The 24590-nt window shown below is 36.1% G+C and overlaps 1 protein-coding gene across 8 annotated transcripts in view; it reads left to right on the top strand.

The window, feature by feature from the left end:
- Dock3 (dedicator of cytokinesis 3) overlaps nt 1-24590 on the top strand; it is a 680226-nt gene that overhangs the window by 238763 nt on the left and 416873 nt on the right. For all 8 annotated transcript variants that reach the window (XM_058574833.1, XM_058574836.1, XM_058574835.1 and 5 more), the window contains exon 5: nt 14431-14527. In XM_058574833.1, the coding sequence (XP_058430816.1) occupies nt 14431-14527 (97 nt within the window). The remainder of the gene's footprint in view (nt 1-14430; nt 14528-24590) is intronic.

Raw genomic sequence — 24590 nt, 5'->3', positions numbered from 1 at the left:
AGTTCGGCCTCAGGTCTGATTTGGCTTTGTTGAGTAGAGTGTTCTTTGGGTATACTAGGTTGGCCCACCCATAGGACTAGTGATCAGACATTAGCTGATCACTTCATGGGTGAGGTTCTCAGGTGCCTCCCAAGAAATCCAGTCATGGGGCAGGAGGGCTGATTCTCCACTCACTACTGCCCAGGAGTACAGCCTTCCCAATTTTAGTTTCTCAATGTACTTATCCACTGCCCACTCAGACCCCTGGCCAGCTTCAGCTTGTCAGATGAGCCTCCAGACACAAAAGCTTCTCTTTTCTCTTTTGACTCAAATCCCTCTGGGTATAGGCTACTCTGTGACTTTTTCTCTCATGTTTAGTTAGCCACTACCTGGGACCCTCCACAGACACCTGCTGAGATATTGTGGCGGTGTGTTTCTGATCTCCCAAGTCCCACAGATGCCATTGGGGGCATGCCCCAAGATGGCTCCCCCCCTCAGCTCTTGTAGGCCAGTTGATACAGAGCATGGTTATTTAAGTATCTGGGTGTGGTTTTTAAGGACCCACTTGCAGTGCAACCTCTTGGGTCAGATAAGTTTAGACAGTGTTTTTAATCTGAGGTTTCTCTGCATCAAGACATTGCCAAGACACAGCTTGGAACGTGGCTTCCTTTATTCTCCCTCTCTTTATCTGTGGTGAATCCACTTCAGTGGCCACTGGCAGTGGGCTTTCTTCTTTATTTAAATCATATCCAAATTTCTGAGTCTCAAAGCCACTTTTACTGTACATTTTAGTGAAATTCTTCTTTTATCCAGCTTGCTCAGAAGCTGAACACTCATTGTCTCACCCCACTTGGAATGCAGCTATTCTCTATTCCACCATCTTCTCTCTCTACCCCCATTCCTAGTTTTTTGAGGAATCTTTGTACTGCTTTCCTGAGTGGTTGCAATAATTTGTACTCCCACCAGCAATGCCAACGCTTATTATTACTTGTATTCTTGGTGACTGCCATTCTGATTGGAGTGAGATGAAATCTCACTATATTTTTGATTTTCATTTCCATGATTGCTTCAATCTCTTTTCTTGTTATTGGTCTCCTTATTTATTATTTTTTGTAGTTGTATGCTTTGATTTCTTTCTGTTCATCTGTGTATCTTGTAGAAATTTTTTCTTTGTTGTTATCATCAGGTTTGTATAAAACTAAAACTGATAAAAATTTTGATGAAAAATAATACTCTGCCCATCCACACTTTATTTTTGATGTCAAAATTTATCTTTTTGTTGTATAATTATTGTAGTTATAATTATTTTCAAGTCTTTTCTATTTTAATTCCTGTAAGTGATTTACACATCACCATTATAGAGTTTTCTTGGTTTGACTAGAGTTTTAGAGTATTCTGATTAACACATTTTATACTTTCTTATGTTTCCATGTCGCTGATTAGCATTCTTTTATTTTATCTTTAAGTACTGCCTTTGGCATTTCTTACAAAGCAGTTTATTAATGAACTTCCTTAGCTTTTGTTCAGCTTTTCTGGGCAAAGTATTATTGATTGATATGTGCTTTTCTTTTAGTTCCTTGACTTTATCAACCCAATTTCGACCAACAAGATTTTTACTCAGAAGTTTGAGGCCAGGCTTTAAAGGGATAGGTATGTAGCTCAGTGGAAGAGCACCCCTGTGTCGCGACCCCTTGCCGCAAGGAAGACACAACTCAGGAATCTTCTTTCAGCAGTTTATTCAGGCCCTTGATATTTCTTCTTCTCTCTTCTCGGATCCCCTCCCAGCCTTAATAAAGCATCTCAAGCCCCAATGCGAAGCTGCCACGTGGAGCTTTCTCATAGGGTGGTGAAAAACCATGCGCCAACTCTCCCAAATAAGGAGTTGTTTGTCACAGACCACAGCGGAGCCAGCGCCATCTCGTAATGGCGACCATAGTCTGCAGAAACGGCAGAAGCGGCTCACCACAGTTCCCCCTTTCTGTTTTCTTAAAACAATACAGGCGAGAGTAGAGGTCCTATCCCACTGTGCAGAAGTGGCTGCATAGTATGGCTCAGTCCTAAGGAGGGCCCTTCCCCAGATCTGAGGCCATATCAGCCGACGCCTTTTTTCGTGGGGCGGGGCGTGGACGCGTCTAACCCGCATGCAATAGGACATGCTCTCCTTGAGGTCCACGTCAAGGATCACTCAAGTGCAGTGCCTTGCGTCGCATCCTGTATCGTGACGGTGGTGGACGAAGGGGGATAGCTGAGGCTGAACTGTGGCTGTTTATAACGACAAACAAGTTGACAGCACCCTGAAAGAAAGGCACGGACTTTAAGATGATAGAAAAGCACTAGTGTGGAAACCCATCTGCGTGCAATGGCAGTAAGACCGGCAGAGTGCAAGGGCTTTCCAACACTAAGAGAATAACAAGGAAAGTCATGTCGATCCCAGTGCAATGTTATAATAACTTGGGGTGTAACGACCATATCACAGGTTTACTGTTTAAGATGCGCAAGCCAGACTTGAGGTGAGTTGCCATTTTCTAAAGCTGCAAGAGCTTATATGATCATAGCCTTATCGTGAGCACTGCGGGCCTTAAGGCGACAGAGAAACCACAAACAGAGGAACATACCGAAGCAACACATTGCACCAAAAATGCCTACCCCCACCCACTCTTTGAAGAAGGAAAAAGCAGAAGATATCCAATCGGTGAATTGACCCAAAGTCACGGGATCGACACGGGTACTGTTCAAGACAGCTATCTGGGTTAGTTGAGACTGGATCATGTCTTCCGCTGCCATGGACCAATTTCCTGCCAAATATTCGCCAATGATGCGGGAGGCATTCCTGGAATCATTAAATCTGACAGAGGTTATGCATAAATGTGCACGTTGGTCAACACAACCCAAATGTACTAGGTCAGACAATTCCTCAACTTGAGCTTGAAGCAGATCTATCCTTTGATTAGCAGCCAAAATTCCTGATAAAATATGTTGATTGGTTTTACTTTGAGATTCTAAAATGCTGGAAGTTTGTTGGATGACCTGATTAATAGTGGCAGCAGTTTGTACTTGGCTGGCCATGGCTACTCCAGCTGTAACTGCTGCAGCAGCAGATACCACCACAGCTGTCACTATAGCTGCCGTAATTCCAAAATCTCTACGGGCTCTAATCAGTTCAACAATAGGAAAGGACTCTGGATCTGCAGTAACCGGGATCGGGACAAAGGTTGGAATTTTCATAACCACTGCCGTAGTCCAGGAGCCATTCCAACACTCAGACAAATAGCAGGTAATATTAGAACAATTAAGCATCCCCTGTAATGTAACATTAGCCAAAAGAAACAGGAACGGAGATTGGAGACAGACTGCTGCGGAGGGTAATGTAGCATTAGATAATTGTGAATTATTTGCAGAAATTTTAAGCCTCCTACCTCGCTCCGAGTCTTGGGTACTGCCAGAAACATTAAACAGCCAACTTTGGACTCCTAATATTTCCCTGGGGAAACACAAGCGCGGACTAGACTAGCCCAATCTGAGGGAGTCATGCAAAATCTAGTAAGTCCCTCCACCTGAGTGAGAGTGAAAGCGGCATCTATCCCATAAGTGCGCACAGACTCCGCCAGGGTCTTCACAATTTTAAAATCTAAGGGTTCATGGAATCTTCCCCTATTGTCATCCTGAAAAACTGGATAAGCAAGACCCATCTCAGCGTTAACAGCCCTCCATGTTTGGGCATGGAAAGCTCTCCCCGAAACACCCCCACCATACGGCGGTGGATCCGGGGGATCGCTTTTCTTGAGCCCCTGTTTATTTCTGTTCCCTTCTCCTATAGCTAAACTCTCTAGCTGACGAGACAGCCTCCCGAGCTCTTCCTCCTCATCCTCCCCTTCCTCTGACCCACTTTCACATGGGGGTGTGCGCAGCGTACTGAGATCTGGATACAATCGTCTCCTCCCCTGTTTCACGCTCCGCACACTCCCATCCATCTGAGATACCTCACTTCTTGCCGTCTCCGATTTCTCCTCATGTAATTGCTCTAGAACTTCCTGTCCTTTAGTAAGTGCTTCCTGACATCTGCCATCTGTAAGGCAACTACGGACCATTTTCCAAAGGGGTATCACCCCACCCTCTAATATGCCCTACTCAGAAGCAAAGTCAAGATCTTTGCCTAATTTATCCCAACTAGGTACAGTAAGGCTGCCCGAAAATGCAAACCACGGTGCAGCGATATCTATCTTCTGTAAAAATCTCTGTAAAGTACTATGTTTCACTTCCAGGCCCTTGGAACGTAACAGGCCATCTAGGGCCAGGAGAAGCAGACTTGAAGATGCGGCACCCATGACACAACAACAAAAGAAGCACAAAAAACGAAAGCGAAATGACACAACAAAAGAAACACAGAAAACAAAAGCGAAAGTAGAAGCGAAAGTACACAGTGCAGCTGCAATAAAATGTAATGCTCTCTCTTTCTTTACAGAGGAGCTGCCCCGCTTTGGTCGCGGATCCCACTTACCTGGGACTAACCCCGCTTTGATCGCGGATCCCACTTATTGGGACTAACCCCGCTTTGGTCGCGGATCCCACTTACCTGGGACTAACCGGTGCACCACCCCTGACTGCTGAAAGTTCTGGTTCCCGGGTCTCCGCACCACTTGTCGCGACCCCTTGCCCGCAAGGAAGACGCAACTCAGGAATCTTCTTTCAGCAGTTTATTCAGGCCCTTGATATTTCTTCTTCTCTCTTCTCGGATCCCCTCCCAGCCTTAATAAAGCATCTCAAGCCCCAATGCGAAGCTGCCACGTGGAGCTTTCTCATAGGGTGGTGAAAAACCATGCGCCAACTCTCCCAAATAAGGAGTTGTTTGTCACAGACCACAGCGGAGCCAGCGCCATCTTGTAATGGCGACCATAGTCTGCAGAAACGGCAGAAGCGGCTCACCACACCCCTGGGTTCAACCCCTGAACCACAAAAGATAAAAAAAATGCACTTACACTCCCAATCTGTACAGCAGTGCTTGTGGAGCTAACTTGAAAGAGGTGGGTAAGGCTCTTGTAACACTTGTGTCACATTTTTGTACATAAGACTTGTGTACCACTGAGCCAGTTGAGGAAGGGATTCATGAATGGTGCATCAAAAGCAACTTGTTAGTGGGCTTTTTGATAGTCTTTCTTCTCTGCTCACAGCCTTCCTCAAATACTAAGATAAATTAATCATTTCAGTATTCTGAGTGTGGTGAGAAAGAAGTGGGCCTCTTGGCTAGTATCTCACATGGGTAGTGGAAATGGGTACTCACTTAACTGTGATTCACTTTTTTTTAGAGGACTTTTTTTTAGTTGTAGTTGGACACAATATCTTTATTGTTTATTTTTTTTATGTGGTGCTGAGGATCAAACCCATTGCCTCACATGTGCAAGGCACAACCCTAGCCCCACTGCGTTTCATTTTTAACTGTGGGAGAAATTGTGGGCTGAGAGTTTATCTTGGCACTGAGCTTAAGGCACCTTAAGGGAGGGTGATTCAGATAAAGTAAAACTTTATTTCCACCCTTTTTAGTGTATTTATTCTTGGATTTTTTTTTTTTTTGCTCCAGCAGGTTGAAAATTCTCCATTGGAATTTTATCCATAGGTAGCTGTCAAATCAATGTTTTTACAGGTGGAGGACAATAGAAAACACCTATTTTGCCATCTTGCTAATGTCACCTTTGTAACATTTTTGCTCTCAACAAACCCTTGATAAAAGTTTTTACTTTAGATAGCTTGTAAATTTGTTGGATACTAATAGAGCTGCAGTATTAATCCAAGACAATTTTTGTCATCTGAAATAAATTCTACAAAACAGAATAAAACTTAAAACATAATAAAACATGTATTCATTTGCACTCAGTACAATGCACTGAGTCATTTTTGAACATTTCAATGCTTTGTCAGCTGTCTTCCTTTAGGAAGAAATGATACTTAATGCTAATTTTGTGAAATGCATTTTCCTGTGCTCTTTCTGGCTAACAAATCAGAATGTGAATTCCAGTAACCTCATGACATCATACATGAACTCTATAGTCCCAGAAAATATTTTAATGCCCCTCAAAATTGGTGTAGTTGTTATAAAATATTATCAAGTTCTACTCCTTCTTTCAATAACTTTTCATATATATTACTTATGTTAAAATTGAAATCTTTATTCTCTTTCAAAAAGTCCCAATGAGAGTAGACCCCAACTATATCATCCTTTTCCTCATCTTGAATATATGATACTAATTTTCCAACTCAGCATTTTTTGGTATATTTTCCCCCTTTTCTTATGATACCATATTTGATTTTCTTCTGCCCACACATTTTTCTTGTCAAGCTTTTTTTTTTTTTCTTCCAGTGTTTTGGTCCTTAACACTTTTTCAGAGAGGAAGGAGTTCATGGATTTTCTCATCTTAAATTGTGTTCCCAAGATGAAATCTCTCATTGTAATCTTTTCAGTTCCTTCTTAGATTTATCATTGTCCCTATCTGTTTTCTTATTATTTATCACTCTGTTTCTTTATCCAGACCAACCAGTCTGTGAAGAAAGGAACTCTTTTCTTTTTGTTCACAAATAAATCCTCGATCATTTGCACAGGGATTGGCATCATAGAGGATATTTCTTATGAGGTGGTTTGAGAGAACCCAAGCACCTTTCTATTCCTTGGTCACAATTCCTCTATCAGATATAGCATTCTTTCTTGACACTTATTTCTAAGAAAACACAATACCAACATAATGGAATGCTTATAATTTTTTTAAAAAGAATCCATTGTCAGAGCCGCGGGCGCTTTGCTCCCATCTGCTTCCTCTTTCGCTTCGCTCCGGGCAGAAAAGGTGAATGTGTAATCAGCAGTGGATTGTAAGTACCCTAGGCAAAGAAAGCTCAGTGCGCCCCGCCTTTTATTTTTTTTGAATATTTTTTATACAGGTAGAGTTTGTGGATTTGGATCGTTGGCTGGGCTGCGGTTTCTGTGCCGAAAATCCTCTCTGTGGGAGCCGCCATTTGCTTTCTGCCGACTGTCTTGATGGCTATGGCTACATTGTCCGGCAGCCGCACCTAGAGGTTGGAGCTGTGCTGCGTGCCAAGCCCTGTCCTCCAAAGGCTGGACCGCAGCCTTGAGCGCCTGTTCGCCGCTGCACCCTCGGGCAGAGCCTGCTCTGGGGTCGTTCTGCATGCCGCTGCGAGGGGACCTGTGCTTCAGAGGAGGGAGTTGGAGAGCCGCGGCAGCAGCCGCTTGGGCCCCGGGGGCTGGGCACCGGTCGGCGGCGCAGCTACGGTTGCGGACGAGCGCGGCGCCCCTGAGTGTGGCCCCGGGGAAGAGGCAACGGCGGCAGGGTTTAATTTCTAGAAATCTGGACTGGAAACAGAAGCAGCAGTTTGTATAATCCCAAGAACTTGCTTATGCCAGGAAGCTGTAAGGGCAACATGAATATCATTGAGGAGATCTAACATGGCAGCGGGCGGGGAGAGATCAAGTCTCTGACCTCTTCAACTGCGCGGGCATAGGGAGCTGTAAACTGTATAAATGCTGTTTGCTCATGATCACTAGGCAATGCTGAGCTGATGTGGATTTGGGGTGTACAGTCTGGGCCCCTCAGAACACACACACCGAGCCCTGATCGGCTGCATCCAAGCTCCGGTTCACCTGCTTCTCGTGACTCAGCACTAACAATCCCGCTGAAATAACTGGTTGGCCCTTAGGAACTTTCAGAGGTAAAAACCAACCGAGCCTTCATAGTCAGTGGCCACAGGATTGAAACAGGGATTGGGAGAGACAGTCAGGACCCACCCGTTGCATTGGTCACCCGGCAAAGGGAACGAACGGTCACCATTTACATGTGATACCACCTTGGCAGAGAACTGACGTCACGGGCGGAGGAGATAACTGCATTGAAACCAGCGCAACAGGGCTCCCAGGAGCAGCAGACATGGCGTGTAGCCAGTATTGTGGTGAGCGTCACAGGTGAGCGCGACCTGGCTTGAGGAAACACAAGAGAAGGCCTTAGGCACTCAGGATTGGAAACCCGCCCAGTCTGTGAGGAAGAGCTGCTACACAGTGATTGGTTCCCACTTAGTGAGAGGAGAAGCTTGACCCAGTGGGCACAGCTCCACCTACTGAAAGAGAAATTAATCGAACTCTATGACTGCATTTATTATTATTATTATTATCTTTTTTTTTCTTTTTCTTTTTCTTTTTTTTTCTCTTTCATTTTCAATTTTTTTTGTTGTTGTTCTTTAACTTTTTTTAATGTTTCTAATTTTTTTAAATTCTTTTATTTTTATTATTATTATAATTTTTAAATTTTAATTTTCATTATTTTTATTATCATTATTATTTTTGTAAAAAAATTTTTTTTCTTTTCTTTCTTTCTCTATTTTCTAACTTTTTTGCGTGTGTTTTGTTTTTGTTTCTTTTGTCTTTTCATTTCTTTTTAATTTTCTTATTCCCCCTTCCTTGAATTCTACCTGCCTACTCTCATTCTCTTTAGTGACTTCTTCCCTTCCCTTCTAATATCTTTCCTCCCAAGCATCAAATAAATTTATAAGAGTAAACAGTAACTCAGCAGTCAAACAGAACAAGAAGTAACATGAGCAGCATAAAAAAGCAAGGAAGAAAAGGGGTACAAACAATGAAGGACAGCCTAAATATTCAGGAGGACCTAGAGTCAGCAGAAAAATGGTCATATAAAGAACTCAAGGAATACCTTAGACAGATGGAATGGAACCTTAAAGAGGATACGAGACAGCAAATCCAAACAGTGAAAGAACACTTTGAAAATGAATTACATAAACAGATAAAAGAAGAAGTTAAGCATCTTTATCAGGAGATAGAGATTATAAAAAAAATCAAACAATAATTCTAGAAATGAAGGAAACGATAAACCAAATTAAAAACTCAATTGAGAGTATCACTAACAGAGTGGAGCAAGTAGAAGCCAGAACGTCAGATAATGAAGACAAAATATATCATCTTGAAAAGAGCCTAGCCAACTCAGAAAGGCTGGTTAAAAATCACCAGAGAAACATCCAAGAGATATGGGATAACATAAAAAAACCAAACCTACGAGTCATCGGGATAGAAGAAGGTACAGAGATTCAAACCAAGGGAATGAGTAGCCTGCTGAATGAAATAATTACAGAAAACTTTCCAGAAATAAAAAAGGAAACAGATATACAAATTTTAGATGCATACAGGACACCGAGCACACAAAATCACAGTAGACCAACGCCAAGACACATTGTTATGAAGATATCCAATATACAGAACAAAGAGAAAATATTATAAGCTACAATAGAAAGGAGGCAGATTACATTCAGGGGTAAACCAATAAGGTTAACAACGGATTTTTCATCACAGACGCTGAAAGCGAGAAGATCCTGGAACAACGTATTTCAAACACTGAAAGACAATGGATGCCAACCAAGAATTCTGTATCCAGCAAAATTAAGCTTCAGGTACGACAACGAAATAAAAATCTTTCATGATAAACAAAAGCTAAAAGAATTTGCAGCCAGAAAACCAGCATTGCAAAGCATCTTGAGCAAAACACTACACGAGGAAGAAATGAAAAACAATAACCAAAACCATCAGTGGGAAGTGCCTCTATAAAAACAGAGGGCGGGGGGAAAGCTAACCATGGAGAAACAAACTAAATTAAATTAAAAAAAAAGAAGATAAATAATCAAACATGGCTGGAAGTACAAACCATATATCAATAGTAACTCTAAACGTTAATGGCTTAAACTCTCCAATAAAGCGACATAGGCTGGTAACATGGATTAAAAAAACAAATCCAACAATATGCTGCCTCCAGGAGACACATCTGATTGCAAAAGACATACACAGGCTGAAGGTGAAAGGTTGGGAAAAAATATACCACGCACACGGTCCTCGTAAGCAAGCAGGGGTGGCCATCCTCATATTGAATAAAATCGACTTCAAGACTAAGTTAATCAAAAGGGATAAGGATGGACATTATATATTGTTAAAGGGAACCATTCACCAACAAGACATAACAATTATCAATATTTATGCAACAAATAATGGTGCTGCGACGTTCATAAAACAAATTCTCCTCAAGTTCAAGAATCAAATAGACCACAACACAATAATTATGGGTGACTTCAACACACTTCTCTCACCATTTGACAGATCCTCCAAACAAAAGTTGAATAAAGAAACTATAGAACTCAATATCACAATCAACAACCTAGACTTAACTGACATTATAGAATATATCAACCATCATCAAGTGGATATACTTTTTTCTCAGCAGCACATGGATCCTTCTGAAAAATAGACCATATATTATGCCATAGGGCAACCCTTAGTAAATATACAGGAGTGGAGATAATCCCATGCATTTTATCTGATCATAATGGAATGAAACTGGAAATCAATGATAAAAGAAGGAAGGAAAAATCCTACATCACATGGAAAGTGAACAATATGTTACTGAATGATCATTGGGTTACAGAAGACATAAAGGAGGAAATCAAAAAATTCTTATAGATAAATGAAAATACAGACACAACATATCGGAATCTATGGGACACAATGAAAGCAGTTTTAAGAGGGAAATTCATCACCTGGAGGTCATTCCTTAAAAAAAGGAAAAACCAACAAATAAATGAGCTCACACTTCATCTCAAAGCCCTAGAAAAGGAAGAGCAAAACAACAGTAAATGTAGCAGAAGGCAAGAAATAATTAAAATCAGAGCGGAAATCAATGAAATTGAAACAAAAGAAACTATTGAAAAAATTAACAAAACTAAAAGTTGGTTCCTTGAAAAAATAAATAAGATCGACAGACCCTTAGCCATGCTAACGAAGAGAAGAAGAGAGAGAACTCAAATCACTAACATACGGGATGAAAAAGGCAATATCAAAACAGACGCTACAGAAATACAGAAGACAATTAGAAATTATTTTGAAAACCTATATTCCAATAAAATAGAAGATAGTGAAGACATCGATAATTCCTTAAGTCATATGATTTGCCCAGACTGAGTCAGGAGGATACTCACAACTTAAACAGACCAATATCAATAGATGAAATAGAAGAAGCAATCAAAAGACTTCCAACCAAGAAAAGCCCAGGACCGGATGGGTATACAGAGGAGTTTTACAAAACCTTTAAGGAAGAATTAATACCAATACTTTTCAAGCTATTTCAGGAAATAGAAAAAGAGGGAGCTCTGCCAAATTCATTCTATGAGGCCAACATCACCCTGATTCCGAAACCAGACAAAGACACCTCAAAGAAAGAAAACTACAGACCAATATCTCTGATGAACCTAGATGCAAAAATCCTCAATAAAATTCTGGCGAATCGGATACAAAGGCACATCAAAAAAAATTGTGCACCATGATCAAGTAGGATTCATCCCTGGGATGCAAGGATGGTTCAATATACGGAAATCAATAAATGTTATTCACCACATCAATAGACTTAAAAATAAGAACCATATGATCATCTCAATAGACGCAGAAAAAGCATTCGACAAAGTACAGCATCCCTTTATGTTCAAAACATTAGAAAAACTAGGAATAACAGGAACTTACCTCGACATAGTAAAAGCTATCTATGCTAAGCCTCAGGCTAGCATCATTCTCAATGGAGAAAAATTGAAGGCATTCCCCCTAAAATCTGGAACAAGACAGGGATGTCCTCTATCACCACTTCTATTCAATATAGTTCTCAAAACACTGGCCAGAGCAATTAGACGAAAGAAATTAAAGGCATAAAAATAGGAAAAGAAGAACTTAAATTATCACTATTTGCGGATGACATGATTCTATACCTAGAACACCCAAAAGGGTCTACAAAAAAACTACTAGAACTAATGAATGAATTCAGCAAAGTGGCAGGATATAAAATCAACACGCATAAATCAAAGGCATTTCTGTATATCAGCGACAAAACTTCTGAAACGGAAATGAGGAAAAACACTCCATTCACAATATCCTCAAAAAAATAAAATACTTGGGAATCAACCTAACAAAAGAGGTGAAGGATTTATACAATGAAAACTACAAAACCCTAAAAAGAGAAGTAGAAGAAGATCTTAGAAGATGGAAAAATATACCCTGTTCATGGATAGGCAGAACTAACATCATCAAAATGGCGATATTACCAAAAGTTCTCTATAGATTTAATGCAGTGCCAATCAAAATCCCAACGGCATTTCTTGTAGAAATAGAGAAAGCAATCATGAAATTCATATGGAAAAATAAAAGACCCAGAATAGCAAAAGCAATTCTAATCAGGTGGTATAGCGATACCGGATTTAAAACTATATTACAGAGCAATAGTAACAAAAACAGCATGGTACTGGTACCAAAACAGGCGGGTGGACCAATGGTACAGAATAGAGGACACAGAGACTAATCCACAAAACTACAACTATCTTATATTTGATAAAGGAGCTAAAAGCATGCAATGGAGGAAGGATAGCATTTTCAACAAATGGTGTTGGGAAAACTGGAAATCCATATGCAACAAAATGAAACTGAATCCCCTCCTCTCGCCATGCACAAAAGTTAACTCAAAGTGGATCAAGGAGCTAGATATCAAATCAGAGACTCTACGTCTGATAGAAGAAAAAGTTGACTCCGATCTACATATTGTGGGGTTGGGCTCCAAATTCCTTAATAGGATACCCATAGCACAAAAGTTAATAACAAGAATCAACAAATGGGACTTACTTAAACTGAAAAGTTTTTTCTCAGCAAGAGAAACAATAAGAGAGGTAAATAGGGAGCCTACATCATGGGAACAAATGTTTACTCCTCACACTTCAGATAGAGCCCTAATATCCAGAGTATACAAAGAACTCAAAAAATTAAACAATAAGAAAACAAATAACCCAATCAACAAATGGGCCAAAGACCTGAACAGACACTTCTCAGGGGAGGACATACAATCAATCAACAAGTACATGAAAAAATGCTCACCATCACTAGCAGTCAGAGAAATGCAAATCAAAACCACCCTAAGATATCATCTCACTCCAGTAAGATTGGCAGCCATTATGAAGTCATACAACAACAAGTGCTGGAGAGGATGTGGGGAAAAGTGTACATTGCTGGTGGGACTGCAAACTGGTGCGTCCAATTTGGAAAGCAGTATGGAGATTCCTGGGAAAGCTGGGGATGGAACCACCATTTGACCCAGCTATTGCCCTTCTCGGACTATTCCCTGAAGACCTTAAAAGAGCGTACTACAGGGATGCTGCTACATCGATGTTCATAGCAGCACAATTCACAATCGCTAGACTGTGGAACCAACCCAGATGCCCTTCAATATATGAATGGATAAAAAAAATGTGGCATCTATACACAATGGAGTATTACGCAGCACTAAAAAATGACAAAATCATGGAATTTGCAGGGAAATGGATGGCACTAGAGCAGATTATGCTTAGTGAAGCTAGCCAATCCCTAAAAAACAAATACCAAATGTCTTCTTTGATATAATGAGAGCAACTAAGAACAAAGCAGGGAGGAAGAGCAGGAAGAAAAGATTAACATTAAACAGATACATGAGGTGGGAGGGAAAGGGAGAGAAAAGGGAAATTGCATGGTAATGGAGGGTGATCCTCATTGTTATACAAAATTACATATAAGAGGTTGTGAGGGGAATGGGAAAATAAACAAGGAGAGAAATGAATTACAGTAGATGAGGTAGAGAGAGAAGATGGGAGGGGAGGGGAGGGGAGTTAGTAGAGGATAGGAAAGGTAGCAGAATACAACAGTTACTAATAGGGCATTATGTAAAAATGTAGATGTGTAACCGACGTGATTCTGCAATCTGTATTTGGGGTAAAAATGGGAGTTCAAAACCCACTTGAATCAAATGTATGAAATATGATATGTCAAGAGCTTTGTACTGTTTTGAACAACCAATAATAAAAAAAAGAATCCATTGTCTTCCGTGCCTTTCAGATCTTTTAAAAGCCCCCCAATTTGCATGAAAGAAAAATTTTAAAGGACACAATTTTTTAAAGTAAAAAATTTAAGCAAAGCTTTGGCAATGTTATGGTTTTCATTGACTAAAAATAGTTTAATGCTTAAAGTTCATGCCAAAAACCGTCTTATATTTCCCATCATGTACAAACCATAAGTATGGGATCCTAGGTATAATAAGTTATACTCCATGTATGTATGTCAAGTATAATCTATTGTCATGTTTATCTAAAAAGAACAAATTAAAAAAAGGAAAATGGAAAGTAACTACAAATTATGTAGTAAAAATCCAAATGATTTTATGTTAATTCAGCTCAGTTATACCATTGCAGAGTATCACTGCAAAAGATCTTTAATCAATTAGATGTACTTATTTTCCTATTTGCAGTAATTTAACATTTGAATTAAGCATATTGAAAAATGCAGCAGATATATTCTGATTTTATCAAAAATAATGTCTCTGTATATTGTGGCTATAATTCTAGGCAGTATGAAACTGTGGTTCCACTCGAAGATTCCATTGTGACTGAGGTTACAGCAACTCTTCAAGAATGGGCCAGTCTGTGGAAACAACTATATGTTGTAAGTATTTGTTTATAGTTTACTGTAGCATTAAAATTCTTTTGTACCAAGTAAATATATCTTCTAACCTAACCCAATCTACTGGTTGAAATTTTTTAATATTTTCAAATGTATATTCCTAATATTAACCAAAACATAGTAGACTAGGTTTTTTCCAACCTGAAGAGAACATATTCATACGTCTGTAGTCTCTCTACCCTACTTTAGTCACTAGAATGTAATTTTCATAGCATTAAGAATCTTAGCTATCTTATGGTTTTCTGTGTGCTACATGCTTTTATAAAAATGAATAAACAATGCATGAGAAGAGTTTAACTTTTATTGTTTGTGATCCTAATAGTGACTAATGACCAGGGAATTGTATGTAGTAATTTCTTACAACTACTAAGCCTAGAGGATATACCATATATAACATTTTGTTAGGCTAACAATTATTTGAAAATATAAAAGAAATGAAATAAAGACCAAGTATTATAAAAATCCTCTATGAACTTAAGAAAGTTGAAGATGATAAAATATCAAATAATTATAATATCTGCACTAAAAATAAATAACAGTATTTGAGTTCTGAATGAGATAGCCATTTACATTCCGCTTAAGGTCTGGCTGGGTTCTATATATGATGCAGTACACATATTCCAATTTAGTTCTTTTACTAATTATAGCATCTAGGCAAACTACCTACCAGAAAACTTCAAAAATTAGTGAAAAGAAGGTAGACAGGCTAGGCACACTGAAAGCATAATTCACAAAAGAACAGCTTTATAAAATGGACTTATAAAGACTACCATCTTTTGCTCTCTGAATGACCCTATTAAGAGGATGAAAAGATAAGACTATAGACTGGAAGAAAATATGTATAAGTCACATATTCCTCAAAAGGCTTATATCTAGAACATATAAAGAAGTCCCTAAACTGAATTATAATAAAGTAATTTGGTTAGAAAATGAGCAAATGACTTGAATAGATATTTCATTAAGGAGGATACAGGCAGCCAGTAAGCATGTGAAAAAGATTTCCATGTGGTTACTCAGTCATTCATTAAATGTATTCATTATAGTAATACAAATGAATACTACAATGCTAATGTTCTATTTAAAATATAAATGTTAGCACTTTTCTATGTAATTTCAAGTCTAATCAGTAATTAACAACTTCTTGAGTTCATATGATTCTTAAATCATAATAATTATATAAATAGGAACTATACTCATTTTCCTAATATACTCTTTAATTTTTCTTTACTATTCAAGAAAATAAATCAAACAGATATGATTAATAGGGGATAGATCTTTGATGGAGAGTAATATAATTCATATAATTCTTACATTAACTCATTAAAAACAATAAGATTTATAAGATATTAATTTCATATTGATGATAATAGTATTACTATTACCGTCATGTGGTGTTTAATGATGGGGAAAAATTCTGAGAAATGCTTCATTAGGTGATTTTACTGTTGTGCAGACATCACAAAGTGCTTATGCAAACTAAGATGGCTGACGTGGGCCACCATTATATATGTAGTCTGTTGTTAACTGAAACACATGAATGTAATTAACATATGCTTACTTTGTGCCCATTTGTCATATTTTACATTCATTGTTTTGTTTTAATTGTCATCACAATTATTATCCTTTTCAGATTACAGATTGGAAACTGAAACTTAAAAAGGATAAGGAATATATCCAAAGTCATATAAGCAGTGAGTGTACATCAAGAACCCAAACCATTAAACTCATTAAACTCCAGGGCTTTAATAAAGGCATTATTTTATCTTTTGGATTATTCTTTTAATATCTCACATTTAGTTTTAGTAGCTGCCTATTACTGTCTTATGATAGGAAATTGATTATCTGTAAGTGGCATTCTTTACCCTAGATAGAAATAATGCCTCTTTAAACAGATATTTTTTTCTTTTTCAATTAAGAATACACAGTCTGAGTTTAGTATGGCAGGTCTACAGTTATCAATGACTCAGGCTCATTGATTCTCAATACAGGAGCTAAAAATACACACACACACAAACACACACACACATCAGAGAAAAGAGCTTTTTCAACAAATGGAGCTGGAAAATTGAACATCAACCTGTAAAAGATTGAAACTAGATCCCCATCTCTTACCCTATACAAAGTTCAACTGAAAATAGATTGAAGACCTCAGTGTAAGACCTGAAATTACTAGAGGAAAATGTAAGAGAAACACTTCAGATACTGATATAGGCAGTGATTTCCTGAATGGGATTCTAGTCGCTCAGTAATTAATAACAAGAATTGCCTAATGAGATTATATCAAATTAAAACACTTCTTTACAACAAAGGAAGAAGAGTGTAGAGATAGCCTAGAAATGGGAGAAAATCTATTCCAGTTATTCATCTGACCAAGGATTAATATCCAGAATGTATAAAGAACTTGAAACATAATACCAAAATAATAAGTGATCCAATCAGTAAATGGCAAATGAGCTGAAGAGACATTTCTGAAAAGAAGTAAAGATATTCAACAAATATATGAAAAAATGTTCCTTACCATTAGTCATTAGCGAAATGCAAATCAAAACTACAATGGCCACAATTAGAATGGCCATTACCAAGAAAACAAAAATTAGCAAATATTGGCAAAGATTCAGGGGAATAGGAACCCTCATACACTCTTGGTAGGAATGTAAACTAATACAGCCACAATAGAAAACAGTATTGAGGTTTCTTAAAAAACTAAACCAGAATTGCCATATGATCATGCTATGCCACTAATAGGTATATATCTGAAGACAGCAAAGCCAGCATACAGTAGAGATACCTGCATACACATGTTTATCATGCAACTATTCATTATAGCCTATAAAATCAGCCTAGATACTCATCAATGTATAAAGGGATAAAGAAAATGTAGAATATATACACAATTATTATTTCGCAATAAAGAAAAATGAAATTATGTTATTTGCAGGATAATGTTTGTAACTGAAGATCATCATGTTAAACAAAATAAGCCAGCTCAGAAAAAAAAATATCATATTTCTTTCATATATAGAATCTTTAACAATAATAACAAAACCCATGACATGAAAGTAGAAGAGAAACTTTTAGGAAAGGGAGAATAGGGGAGGGTGGATATGGTCAAAATTCATCATATGCATGTATGGAAATTGTCACAATGAAACCCATTTACTATGCAATTAATATATATTAGTAGTTAAATACATTAAAAAAAACAAGCACTTGGGCTTATTTTGTCCTCCTGCTTTATTGTCCTCTTTATTATACTTCAGCCTGGTGGTCCCAGATGGCTAATACTATACAGCATATCTATAGTCTGGCTTGTAGAATGAAAGAAAGAAAGAAAAAAAAGGAATCTGCCTTTAAAAAAAAAAAAAAGAATACTTCTTAAAAGTTGTGGAAAACATTCCCTGCTTACTGCATATTGGTTAAAATTGAAATCACAAAGTAATCTCTAGATTAAACAGGCTGAGAACTGGTCTTTATTCCAAATGACCATATATTAGCCAAATATCATGGTTTCTATTACTATGGAAAAAGAGGAAAATGAATAATGAGGAATCACCTACAAGAACACCATAGTGATGATGACTCTTGTTTCCATATAAAGCTCTAATGAACTTCCTTTGCTAAATCTGTTTAAGAAATAGTGGAATTCACCAGCCCATAGAATATTTTATTTATATGGAACAATGAATTTTAGGTAAAACATAGAAAAGTGATAAAGGTATTGTATTGTTAATAATCAGTAGATTCACCTAAGCTTTCCTTTACATTTTTTTCACAATTTGATATGCATTTGTGAGGATAAATATATGTGCATAAAAGTTAAAATGGTACCAACATGATATCTTCTGTTAGAGTAGATAACAATAAAAAATGTTTTGAATAAATCAGAGCTGCTATTTGATGTAATAGTTTTGAAAATTTAACCTTTGAAAAATCTTCTAGGTGTGCATTCACACCTGATACACTTGTTTTTCCAGACATGGTGGGGGTGGGCGTGGACATGAAAGGGGAGATAATTGAAAAGAAGATGGTTTCAAACAATAATTTTTATACTTTTTCTCAGAATTTTTTTGTATGTATGTGGTCTTGGGGATTAAGCCCAGGGACATACTACCACTGAGCTCTATCCCCAGCCCTTTTATAAATTTTGATATATGATTAGCCAAGTCTGACTTCAAACTTGTGATCCTGTTGCCTCAGCCTCCTGATTCATTGGGATTATAGGCAAGTGCCATGAAGCCAGCTAAAAGAAGTTTGAAATTGCTAATATGTCTAGACATTTTTCAGTTTTATGAATAAGATCTTGTTGCTTTTTTTTTTCATTTCAACAGCAGTGTTGCTTGTTAGTTTTAGCCTACTGTTTACATGACAAATGTCAAATGATTGTTTTCATTCTGTTATGCACATGGGAGGTCAGATACATAGCCAACTAGATTTTAAAATGTGAATTCATTCTAGTGTTTAATTCTAGTAAAAAGTCATAACTCTTAAGCAGGTTTTCAAACTTCATGGGACAGAATACAAAAAACTACCAAGCAGGCACAGTTTAAATGCGTTAGTATAAGACTTAATCCAAATAAACAAAAGTCATATTCAAATTTGTCTTTCTACTGGAATAGAAGAATCTGTTATATTACTAAAATTAGGCAGGAAACTCAACAGTTCTCCCTTTGTTTTCCCTACTTAATTCCAAACCTCATAGTTGTTTCTTAATCTAAGTTTACTAAGAGGCAGTTAATTACCTGGCTATCAGCAAGAAGAAGTACTAATGTTTAACCAGAATGAATCTAGCCAATAGCCTCTCAATACTAATTTGTCTGACTTTGAAAACACAAGGAAAATATAAATAAATGATAAATGGTAAAGTATGAGAAATAAGTCTTAAGTTTATGACTATAAAGATGGATTTCTTTCTATAGAAAGAATGTATAAAAATTAGTAAGAAAACCAGTGAAGACCCCAATACATAATCAGTAAAAACAAAAATAAGCCATTTTCAAACACTAGACTAGGGAAATGACCACTCTTAACTAATGATCAAAAGAGATGTAAATGAATTCAATGAGATAATAATTTTCCTTTTAATTAACAGATAAAATGGAAATTATCTTCTGCTATCGAAATCCATTGATGGATACCTTCATTCTTTGCTGCTGGATATCAAGTTTTGTTAGCACAATTGGAAAAAAAACCTTAAAAAATTTTCAGATTCTAGTAATTCTAATCCTGAGAATTTTAAGAGGATGTAAATATAGTATGGGGTGAGTCTATTCCATAAGTATGTCCATTGCAGCATAATTTCAGTAGCAAAAATAAGTTTACTAATTGTTCCAATTATGGTCCATTTAAGATTGATGACTTAGTGTTTTCATGTAAAAAGCCATTAAAAATTTAAATGTTATGCAATAAAGTGAAGGTGTATGTACAAATAATATGTAAAGTATGATCTTATCTGTATTCTGAAAATATGTTTGGAAATAGATGAGGAATATGTACCAAAATATTAGTGGCAATTACCTGAGCATTAATTTCTTCTATTTTCAAATTTTTCAGTTGTAAATATTTATTGTTTTAATGGTTAGGAAAAATAAAATGGTACTTTCACTTATAAAATAAGCACAACAAATGATAATATGAAATAATACTACCAATATTGTCATTAAGTAGTGTCTACAAGAACTTAAAAAGGATTATGCTACTTAATTTGCTATGTTTCATGCTTATCACATTGTTAGCAAGCATTTATTAGATTCTTTTGGGGGGTATACTCTCAAACCTTTTTATTTTTTGAGACAGGGTCTTGCTAAGTTGCTTAGGGACTTGCTAAATTGATGAGGCTGGCTTTGAGCTGTGATCCTTCTGCCTTAACCTCCCAAGCTACTGGGATTACAGGCATACACTATTGCACCTGGCCATATTGATTAAATTCTAATGTAGTTTTTGTGGAATAGAAAAGAGCTTTGGACTTGAACTTGAATCCGAGTGTGCCATCTTCAATGTTAAAGGCTTGGTATTAGATCTTAGTTTTTTTTGTGCTATGACTAGGTATTATAAGCCCACTTCAAAGAGGTCTTAAAATGAAATAATATATAATTCAAGTAGTCTATAGATATTAATTGCACCGTCCTGTTTTTGATACACATTATATTTCTGTGTGTATACATGTTTGGCATCTATTTCCTAATAATAGAGTGATAGTAGTTTCATCACTTAAGTTTCTCTGTATATAGAAATAAATAGACATAATGAAGTGGATTTCATTTGTATAATGGGGTGTTTGGATAAGAAAATATGCATGTATGTGTACACACAATAAACACACACCGATACATGTAAAATACGTACATGCACATTTGAACCAGGATAGAAAAAACCCCATCCTTCTAAAGTGGTTAATACAATAATCTCCCGATAGATGGTGGGATGAGATAGACATCATTACTCTTAGGTTCATATATGATTGCATGAATGGCACAACTCTACATTGTGTACAACCAGAGAGTTGAAATGTTGTGCTCCATTTGTGTATGATGCTTTGAAATGCATTCTGCTGTCATGTACAACTAAGTTGAACAAATAGAAAAAAATAACCTCCCTAATCAGTAATTTTATTTTGACAGGAAAAAAATTACCTGAGAACTATCAGTTGTGGAAAATGGTGACATTATTATGTATTCCTGTCTAAACTAGATTGTGGGACTGGGGTTGTGGTTCAGTGGTAGAGTGCTTGCCTTACACATGTGAGGCCCTGGGTTTGATCCTCAGCACCACATGTGAATAAACAAATAAAATAAAGGTATATGTCCATCTACAACTAAAAAAAAAATTTAAAACTAGATTGTATAATTTTAAATAGATATTTATGCTCCAAATACTTTTCAAAGCTGAAAGCTCATTAGAAATCACAAATATGTTATCTTTTTCCTTTTGCCAAAATAAAATTGAGGCCAGTCATTAATGTAGCTAGGAAAGGAATTTGTTTTCCAGAATTAGTATTATTATTCATTTTAAGCATGATCACAACCTATTCTGAGTTTATAAACTACTTCCACTTACCACCTTCATGCAAGATACATTATCTTAGTATAGCATTCGTGACTAACATTAGGTCAATTTATTGAAAAATGCAAATATCTGTTCACTAAAAGCTATTAAAAAAAGAAATTAAAGAACATCCAAATAAATGGGGAGAGATAACATGTTAACAGAATGGAAAACTCAAATATTGTTAAGATGTCACTTCTCTCCAAACTTGATATACAGTGTTAACTTAATACCGATCAGAACTTTAACATTTTTTGAGTAGAAATTATTAAATGTATCCTAAAACGTATTTTTAAAATCTTTTTTAATATTTGTTTTAGTTGTTGGTGGACACAATAACCTTTATTTTATTTTTATGTGGTGCTAAGGATTGAACCCAGTTTCTCCCTCACAAGTCTAGGCAAGTGCTCTACCACTTAGCCAAAACCCCAACCCCTAAAATACATTTAAATGACTAGAATATTCAGTGCATACTTTCTGAAAAACAAAGTTGGATATCTTTGGATATGATATCAAGATTTACTATAATGTATATATGTACTAATCAAGACAGTGTAGTATTGATAAAAGGTTAGGGATATAAATCAGTAGAACAGAATAGAAACAATTCAGATAAAGTTAATTAATTTTTCACAAGGTGACAAGGCATTTTTTGGGAAAAGGGAAGCCTTTTTAATAAATGAGAATAGTGGATATTATATATGAAGGAAAAAATGAACCAAACATAAAATTTAATGATAAAAATCTCACAGAAAAATCTAAGCACCTAGGGACAGGCTAGATTTCTAAGGTCATTAGAAACCATAAAAATAAAAGTAACATAAAAATAAAAGTTGGAACTCCATCAAAATGAAAAACTTTCTTTCTTTGGAACATAGTATGAAAAGAAAAATAAGCCCAGAGTAGGAGACAATACTTAATTTACTTATATCTTGACAAAGGAGTCACATCAAGAAAAAGAACTTTTAAAACTCAGTAATAAGATAACCCAACAAAGAATGGCAAAGGATTTGAATAGACAATCACAGACAAAGAAATGAATAGCTATTGAAAATATAATCAGCATTAATAATTATCAGGGAAATGCAAATTAAAGACAGTATCAAGTATAGATAATGATGTACAGCAGATGGAACTTTCCTGTTACTAATGAGAAAGTAAAATAGTGCAACCATTTTAGAACACTGGCATTCTTTCACAATTAAATATGCAATTACCCAAGGTATTTACCTCAGGAATATGAAAACATTTATTGATATAGAAACTTATACAACTGTTTGTGGCTTTCTGCATAAAAGCCCAATCTGGAAATAGCTCAGATATCCATGAATAGAAGAATAATCAAATTTTGCTATATCTGTATAAAAAAATAATAAACAGTAATGAAATTAACCACTGATAGATGCAACAAGATTGATGGATCTTAAAAATGTTCTAAATAAATCAGACACAAAGAGTTCATATTTTATGACTCAAAATTAATACATTCTTGAATAAGAAAAAGTATATTTATGAAAAAAATCAATGGTTTTCTGGGACCAGAAGTAGATCTGGGAACTGACTATAAATAGGCAAAAACTTTTGAAGAGTAAGAAAAATGTTGTATGTCTTTTTGATGACAGTTATACAGCATATACATTTTGCAAAACTCTGAATTGTACTCAGAATGTGATAGATTGGTGTGTAGATCAAACCTCAAAAAAGGTTATAACTCTTTAAGACCCCATCAAAATACTCTATTTTGAGAAATATAGCTTTTAAGCAAACAGGATGGATGTGTGAATTGATCAGCTCTATTAATTAACATTTCAATTTATTCAGTTAATGCCATCAATTAGGACACAACTGGATACAGTTTGGGTGAGGGGACTCTTTTCCTTAGAATATTTGTATATCACATTTAAAATATTAAATATTCATATTATTGGTACAAATTTTAAGTTTAATTGTTTTTATTCTACCTTTGGGAGATCATGAATTGTCCTGTTGCTCATTTGTGTACCTTTATCTGGTTGAAAACAAATTTGATGTATTTCCTTCTGAATGAGCACTCATTTTCCTTGTTTTGCATTTATCACATTTATTGTTTTACATTATTTACATTTATTATTTTATTACACATAAACAAGTTAATATATATTTCATATGTACAGTTAAATAATAATGATAACAAAAACAGTCCTTCTTTTCATCTTAAAGATGGTTCCAAAATCCCTTCTTGCCACACACAGACTTAATGACTGTTATGAATTTTGTGTTAATTTACTTCCTCTGTGTCTGAAACTATATGTAGTCCTAAATTCTATACATTTGTATGTTTTAGAGATAAAATTATCATCTAGATATATTTATATTAGTCTGTCTATAGATTTTTAACTTTTATTTTTGGAAAAAAATTTTTAATAATTTTTTTCAATAATTTTTACAAATTTACTCATGTTGCCAGATTGAGTGGTTGCTCACTTTTGTGATCATGTAGTATTTCATTGTAATGATTATATTTGTCCACTCTGTTATTGCTGTGCTGTTAATTCTAATTTATCCATTTCACTGTTGGTTAATATTAATTCCAGTTTTTGCCCATATCCCAGAGTAAGATTGATTTATAACTCCAATTTATCCAATGACCTTTGTCAAATTTTGTTATCAAGGTTACACTGACATCATTAAATAACTCAGGGAAACCAAGAATACTATATCCTATAAGAATGTCCTTCAGAAAAGAAGAAACAAAGACCTTCCAAGACTAGCAGAAACAGAGGGAATTCATGACAGCAATACTGGCCTTACAAAAGTTGCTTAAGGGAGTTCTACATCCAGAAGCAAAAAAAGAAAAGGAAAACTATTATCCTAAAAGCATGTGAATGGTCAAATCCCTTTTTGAAGAGAAAAAAAAAATGGAAATAGAAAATAATTAAACATCAGTACAGTGCAACATTAAACCACAAAGATGAACAAAAGAGAAAAAAGAATAAAAAATATTAAAAACAATTAGAAGAAAAAT

Source organism: Marmota monax, unplaced genomic scaffold (genome assembly GCF_021218885.2).
Source record: "Marmota monax isolate L192 unplaced genomic scaffold, Marmota_monax_Labrador192_F-V1.1 WCK01_AAM20220418_F8-fsc00022, whole genome shotgun sequence".
NCBI lineage: Eukaryota > Metazoa > Chordata > Mammalia > Rodentia > Sciuridae > Marmota > Marmota monax.
The sequence above is the reverse complement of the archived record's forward strand: the minus strand, read 5'-3'. Positions and strand labels throughout refer to the sequence as shown.